The sequence below is a fragment of the Ursus maritimus genome, unplaced genomic scaffold, assembly GCF_017311325.1.
Source record: "Ursus maritimus isolate PB19 unplaced genomic scaffold, ASM1731132v1 scaffold_8, whole genome shotgun sequence".
In the NCBI taxonomy this organism is placed as follows: domain Eukaryota; kingdom Metazoa; phylum Chordata; class Mammalia; order Carnivora; family Ursidae; genus Ursus; species Ursus maritimus.
The window spans coordinates 2934009-2941662 of record NW_024426996.1 but is presented as its reverse complement, the minus strand read 5'-3'; the positions used below and the strand labels follow the sequence as shown (position 1 = coordinate 2941662).

The 7654-nt window shown below is 57.9% G+C and overlaps 1 protein-coding gene across 1 annotated transcript; it reads right to left on the bottom strand.

The window, feature by feature from the left end:
* Positions 1-523: 523 nt before the first annotated feature.
* On the bottom strand, positions 524-5905 carry CUNH4orf54 (chromosome unknown C4orf54 homolog). Its single transcript, XM_040625163.1, has one exon. It carries the CDS (start codon positions 5903-5905, stop codon positions 524-526), a length of 5382 nt encoding a protein of 1793 aa, XP_040481097.1.
* Between the last annotated feature and the right edge of the window lie 1749 nt (positions 5906-7654).

Sequence of the window (7654 nt, the reverse complement as noted above, 5' to 3'; positions counted from 1 at the left end):
TTTTAGAAAACCTCCTAACAAGAAAATGTCAGTGTGATTCCCCCTTCTTGCGAGGGGAAACTAGAGTAATGGTGTTCCCAGTGATCCCTCGGGATATTCGTGCCTTCTGTCACTGGGGCTGCCGGGAAAGAGCAAAGCTCATGACGCAAAATCCAGACCGGGTTTTCCTTTCTTTCCCTTGCCAACCTTCACCGAAGGCTAGCCTGACAGATCTAGGTTCACGTCCCTCCTACTCACTCACCGGTGGGAAAAAACACTCAGGCAGCTCGAAAAGGTCAATGGGGGGAGGTCGGCTGCGGGGATGGAGGAGTGGGAGGAGGAGGAAACTTGGCAAGAAAATTAGCTCCTTCATCATTTGGTTGGGGTTTTGTTCTGTTCTCCCCAAATGCCCCTTTGTACAGACAGCCTCCTCTGCCACTTCAGACACAAAGCAATAGGATTGCTCCTAAGCCCTGAAAACTGATTACCAAAGTAACACTCACTCACCAGCAGCTGCTCCCTTCTGCTTTCTGGTGACCGCTCTTCATCTGTGTTCCACCACAAAGCTCATGGTGGTGCCATCAAAGGAAGGGGGGGCAATGATCCTCGGCCCCAGGGGTTGCGAAGTGATGCTGATGACAGGCTTGCCGTGCAGCTGGGCGAAGCCTTTGGCCCCCACGAGCTGGGATGTGGCTGCTGGGGCCGAGGAGGAAGAGGAAGCAGAAGACTGACCAGAGGCCATGAAGTACGGGGCCTCGGTGAATGTCGCAGCTGCCTCTTTGCTGGGGGGCTCTGTTGCCATGGAGGAGAGCTCGCTACCCGCTGGAGTGTGAGCAATTGGCGTGGGCTGCAGGGCACTGGTGGGCAGCACCGTGGGCAGAAACCCAGGGTAGATCATGTAGGTGGGTCCATAGGCCCCAGGACTCAGGGCCAAGGGAGGCACAGGGAGGGACATGGGAGCCACAGCCTGCTGCTGGGAGGTCATGGGCACATCCACATACTGCCCCGTCTCAGGGTCAAACAGTCTTCGGGTCATGGGCTGTACTGGTGTGTCCACCAGATAGTACTGGCCGGTCGTCACATCCAGGAGCATCTTGCGCTGGGTCTGCTGGGGCTGTGGCTGCTGGAAGGGGTCTGCGGGGACTGAAGCTGGGCCTGCAGGTGCTGGGGCAGGCATGCTGGGTGGGGAGAAGCAGAGGACCTGGGCCTGGGCTCCCTGCAGAGTGAAGGGCAGCGGCTGCTGGTGGTAGATGGCAGTGGGGAGATGCTCAGGGCTCTGTGGCCCTGTGGGGGCAGCCACTGTCCCCCTGGGGTTCTCGGGTTTGGTACGCCAAGCTGGCCGGCTGGTTCCACTGACCTGAGAGCCTTTGGGACTACTAGGGACCTGGCTGCGGGCACTCAGGGGGGGCAAGCTGCAGAGAGTGGCTGCTGAGGAGGCTGGGGGCCCCTCCCTCCCAGCCCCCGGTCTGCCTGGAAGCTCTCTGGCTGTAGAGCTTCCTTTAAGGGGGATGGACAGGTAATTCTCACAGTCACTATTGTTCTTTTCCAAATTGCTGCCATTTTTCCTATTGGTCACCTCATCAGGAGGTGCCCGTGTGGCCGGAGAGATCTTGAGGGACCGGAGTCCCTGGGATTTGATGCCTTTTGCTGCGGAAGGACTCTCTGGAGAAGGCCCTTGGGGGAACTTGCCAGCGACACCCCCTGTTTTCTGGGTGCTGCTGGCACTCACCATGAACACGTTTCGGTTGCTGGGGAGTGGTGGGAGGGGCTGCAGGGGCTGGGTTCTCTCCACATCCTTGTGGACTGGGGGAATATAGAGGGATCGTGGCCTCTCCCTGGCCAGGTTCTCAAAGGCGGCTGCCCTGGCGGACACACTCTCAGCGCTGGGGTTGGAGTTTCGCCGCTGCAGACGCTCCACGGGGCCCCCACGTAGCACCACGCCGCCTTTGTTGCCGGTGCCCCGCTCCTCCAGCTCACTCAGTCGTTTGGCCAGCTTGTCCGGGTCCCCCTCAGCACCCGCAGCCCCTTCCCTCTCCTCACTGGCAATGAGCGACAGGACATGGCTGTCCATCATCATGGGCAAAGGGTCACTTTTGCGCTTCCACTCGTTCCTATTGAAGCTGTACAGCTCTTCCATGGACCTCACGGCGGCCGTCAGCTTCTCCAGGGCATTCCGAGACGGCTTTGGGCCTTTCCCTTCCTCCTTGACCTCCTCCTCCTTGGCCTTCTCCGGGGTCTTCTGAGCAGAAGCCTTGGAGACGATCTTGAGCACCGGCAGGTAGGAGCCCTGCTCAGGCTTATTGGGGGCAATGGTGGCCACAGGCAGCCTGCCAGATGCCCTATGAACCAAGACTGTCCCTTCTGGTGAGGACGAATTCAAGAACCTGCCGCTGCCACCTTTGCCTACGTTCTCCCTCGGCTCCCGGTCCATGCTCTCTTCCCTCTGGTTCACCACCGCCTGGCACGTAATCACTATGGGGGAAAGGGATCTGGATCCGCCCCCTGCAGCGGCCAGCTGCCTGGGTTTGGGCCCGGTCAGCCCCTGCTCTGGGGTAACGCTGCCCTTGTCACTGCTGTCCCCTGACCCTTTGATTAGTTTCCTGACATCTCTCACCTGGTGGAGGGGACCTTGGGCCTTGGACTTGTCTCTGACGTCTCTCACCTGGAACTGGGGCACTTTGTCCAGGTTGTCTCCCTGGAAGAGCTTCTGCTGCGCCCTGCTGTTGTCCTCAACGGTCTTGAAGAGGTTAGAGGCGCTGCCACTGGCCAATTTGGGCGTAAGCAATTTGGCAATGTTGAAGTCCGAGCTTGGCTGTTGCACACTCCCCAGCCGGATCTTGATTTCGGGAGCCTTGGGTCGGATCACTGCCGTGGAGGTGGCTTGGGCAGCAGGGTACTTGGTAGCCTGCTTCCCCGGCTGCTTGTCCTTGGGGGTCTGCTGGATGTTGGGGACAAAGAGGCGCGACATGATGGTGGACTTGCTGGCAGAGATCTCTCCAAGATCAGCCCTCCAGTCGCCCCCTTTGGGAATCTTCAGCTTCCCAATGGGGGCCTTTTCTTCCCGCTTCTCGGCCTCCTTTTCCTTCCAGGAGCGGAATGCACTGTTCTGACTACGGAGGAAGATGCCTTTGACGGTCTCCGATGCGCTCTTTTTAATTTCACAGACTTCTTCGGTGTGTCCGCCCGAGAAGTGTCGGCCCGAGACTGCATTGCTCTCCCGAGGAGCACTGGCTTTGAAAATCGGCGACTTCGACTCGGCCGCAGAGCCCTCCGCAGCGGCGTCGGACACGCTGACCACCGTGTACTCGGAGCCGGCCTCTGAGTGGCGAGAAGTCTGCCTCTGCAGACCCCTCTCGCGCTGCTTCTCCGCTCGGGCCGGGCCCTCGGTCTCCTTGGAGGTGCTGCAGAGGTTATGGTGGGATGTGTCTGTCACTTCTCCCCTCTCCATCTTGAACTCATGTTCCCGCTGCATCTTCTTGGAGATGACATTTTTGAGCAGACTGGAAGCAAACCTGGACTTCTTCTGGGGGCCGTCGGCGAGGGACGCAGGCTTGCTGCTCTCAGAGGCCTCGGAGCCATCGTCTGTGCACACGGACCCGGGGCCCTTGCCCGAGCCTCTGGCCGTTCTGCAGGGCCCAGTGGCTGAGCTGGCTTTGCTCTCGCTTCGAAAGTTCAGGGGCTCGAGAAGGGTGACCACGCGGGAGCCCGTCTGGACCTGCTTCTGGAAACACAGAGGCGTCTCCACATGTTTGATTTCCCCCTCGACTTTGCTGACCACGAACTCCAGGGCTTTGGTCTGGGACTTCTTGGACTGGATGTAGAGCTGGTCGGCCGTCGTCCTGGCCCCACCGCCCTTCCTCAGACCTGCGGCCACCGAGGCCGCACTGCCCCTGAGGAGGCTCTGCTCCACCCTGGCTCCGACGCCTCCACATTTTAAATCCAGGAAGGTCGACCACCGCCCAAAGCCGACTTCGGAGAGGGTGGAGGACTCCCGGGAGCTGATGTTCAGGGCCTCAAAGTAGGGGTAGGCGAGGCTCCGGAAGGCCCGGGAGGTCAGGTTGCGCACCTCCTTGTCCGCATCGTCCAGTTCACTCACGGCACTGGAGGCCCCGCTGGAGTAGTCCACCAGCTCCTTCGCCCGGATGGCCCCGCAGCGGGTTTGCAGGCGAGCAGGGACGGCGATGAATTTCTTTGCATGGTCCTGAGCCACGGCTGCAGCCGGGTCTTGCTTCAGTGAACTTGAATTGTGTTCAGCAGCTGTAGAGACGCGGAGGCTCATGTCGCCTTCATGCTTGGCAGCATAAATAATGTTTTGCTTTGCACGCACGTTGCTAGGCTCATTTATAGCCCGGGAAGTCGGTTTGATTGATAGGAGGATCTGGCTTGCTGCACTCCCACAGCTGCTTGCGGCAGCGGCTGCTGCCCCTGAAGCTGCCTCCGGGGGCTCCGGCAAGGGCTCACTCAGGGTGGCAGTGCCAGGCCCAGTGGGTGGGGGAGTGGGGTCGCTGTCCGAGGGGCCGCTGCCCACTTCCGTGCTGCTGGTGTGGCGACCGCTGCCGTCTGCGCTGGGGCGGGCCGGGTCACTGCTGGTGGGGCTCGGAGTCCGGGTGGCTTGGGTGCTGGGAGTGGTGCTGAGGTAGCAGCTGTTGTCGTCGTCCTCTTCGGTCGGGGTGGTGACGTCCCCCGGGGTCTCGTCGCTGCCACCAAAGGAAGCGTAGTCCACGAATGAGTAGATCACGTTGTTGTCCTCGAAATCCCAGCGGGAGGCCAGTCCCACATCAAAATCCATGTCCTGCTCCACCTCGCTCAGCTGGATCTCGTGGGTGGTGATGTAGTGAGCCTCCTCATTTTGGGGGGGGTCCCTGCTGCCCCGAGCCTTGGCAATAATGTCCCTGCACTCCGTTCCATCTCCCCCTCCTCCCCCTCTTCCTGCCCCTCCTCCCCCTCCTCCTCCCCTGGGCGGGCAGCGCACAGCACTCTCACCGCTGTCACTCTCAAAGCCTAGAGACGAGGACGAGGTGGCCAGAGCCCCCGCTGATGTGGCGGTGTCCTCCATCTTGGAAAGGCCGCCTGCTTCTGCTCGGGCCCCTGGCGACGAGGAGCAGGAGGAGGGGGAGGAGCAGTCGCTGCCCTCCTCGGGGCGGGCGAGCTGGGATCTGGAGAGTTCCGAGGAAGCAAGAGTCTTCGGGGGGGTGGGAGCCTTGCTCCCCTGGCCGCTGGGCTTCTCTCGGGCTTCCTCTTCGAGGCTGCGGGGGGCCCTCCGCGGCCCCGGGCGCTGCTCCAGAGCGAGTGGCGGGGCGCGGGGCCTCTCCCCCTGGGCGGCGGCGGAAGCACACATCTCCACGTATTTCGCTTCTCGCTGGGAGGAGGCCGGCGGCCTGGGCCGCGGCCGCAGCTGCTGCTTGGGCTGCGGGCTCTCCGGCGCTCCGCTCGCCCGGCCGCCTACCTCCCTCGGGCTGGCCTGCGGCCCGGGCTCAGGAGTGGCGGCTTCCACGCCGAGCCCCGGCCTAAGCTGCAGCGACAGGAGGAGACAGCGGTGAGCGGCGCCGGGGCTGGCCCGGGTTCCTCCCTGGCCCTGCAGGGGCTGCAGAGTGGCACGAAGCAGGGCCCCACGTGCCTGGAGCGGGCCCAAGGCCGTAGGCACCACGGCCGTTGCGGCCACCACGTCCCAGTCCTTCAGCCCCTGTGGCGGGGCCGCGACAAGCCCGAGGGAGGTGGGAAGGCTCCCGGAAGGGGCGGCAGGGGTGGTCTGGGGCCCGGGGGCTGCTGCTCCGGCCGAGACTGTGGCCGGCTTCCCGTGGCTGAGCTGTGGGGTCCAGTTGTTTGCCTGGCACCGTCGGCGGCGAGGAGTCGGAATGCCATCGGCCACGGAAGGAGCAGCATCTGTAGGTCGACCCAGGGACTTCCAGAAATGAAAGGAAAGCATGTGCTGTTTCTCGTGAAGCCTTGTCCCTTTCCTGAATGGGGCGAGAGTGGGTCACGTCATTCCAGAAATATTTTTAGTGTCTATTCCCTAGTCATACTGAAACCACACTTGAGGGCAGAGAGAAGAGGCTCTGAGATGACAAGAGGAGGTTGAGGGCAGAGGGAGGCATGTGGGTTCTCACTCGAATCAGCCACACGCTCTGGGTAAGCTAGCATAGAGACGTCTCGCAGGTAGGGAAGGATTCTCTACTCACTGCCATCTTTCACTCCCAAGGCTGATTAAATGGGTTCTTCCCCTTGTTCTTACATTAAATCCAAATTCTGCATTGCGTTTCAAACGAATTCAGGGCGATCCAGAAAGATTTCAAAATCTCTCCTAGATACATGGTAGGCTTTCTGCTTGCCTCAGAATCTATGCATTTTCTTTTTCTTTCATCTCAAATCAGATGAGTTCTGGTAATAAAACTTTTCATAGGAATAAAATATTCCATCCCTCTTTCTCCAAAGTTACACTCTAAGAAACATATCTGTTTGTTTCAAAATAGAAGCCCTTTTAGAATCCTTACCACGTTGACTTGAAGTATAAAAGGGCACTTTTCAAAGACTTAAGACCTTAACACTTTAAATAAACTTTTACATACAGTCACTAAAAAGGAGCACATGGGGTCAAAAATGAACACTACTTCAAAACCCTGCAGTATCCAATCGATCTCAAAACAAGTTCCTTAAACTTCTAAACTGTGGCAAAACAATAAATCCTCAATTAAATATAGTCTGAGCTGCAGCCTCATGATTCGGTTTCGCTGGCGGAATTCCAGACCTGCAGGGCGTGGAGTCAAAAGGCACAAAAGAACAACGAATACACTTACCCTTCATGAGTACAGTGCAGCTTGGAGGGAGATTCAGAGAGGAAATGTGACCCGCTGGCATGCCCCACGGACATGAAGCCAAAATCCCAGTTCACTGGCTCTGAGGTGCATCCATTTCACATAATTCAGTAGTTGTGCAAGGGAATTTGCCTGGCACCCCATGATGAGGGTTCTGTGCTGGCCACCCTCAGAACAGATCCTTGGGTGCTATCCATGGAGAACCACGACTCTTGGTTTTGGTGAGATCTGGCCCTTATCACCTGCCAGGCCCCATTTCACCACTATACATAGTCTATGTGTCACTTATGCCGATTGAATAAAGCACTATTTTAAACATCCACATTTGTGGGGAACAAAAATAACATCATCACCCATCCCCTTCCAACATGACTGCCACCCCCGCACAGAAAAATGTTCCTTCCTCTGGATAGGCGTGGGGGTAGGTATGGAGTGGGAGCCCCTAACAACTGAAGCATTTACCTTCCCATACTTGAGATATGGAGACGACAGCCCTGCCATTCTCCCCATGACAATTTGCTTCTGCCCACATCATTGCCATTAAAAACATGACATAAGGAAAGACTGGAAATATCAAGTATCATAGTGTGGATATGGGCCAGAGCGTGAGGTGGAGAAGAAAAGAGAAAAGGAAACAGAAAGAGATAGAGTAAGAGGAAGGGAATGAAAGAACAAGAAGAAAAGAGGGGATTTGCTAAATTTGCAACCAACTTTTTCGATTATGGGGAACCAGACTTGATGGCACAAAATCCTAGCTTTTTAATGATAATAAATATTTAGAAGTGATAATCACCACTAAGAGTTAGATAGCGCTTCCTGTGTGTGAAACACTTTTAAATGTGTATGTATTAATTTACGTAATC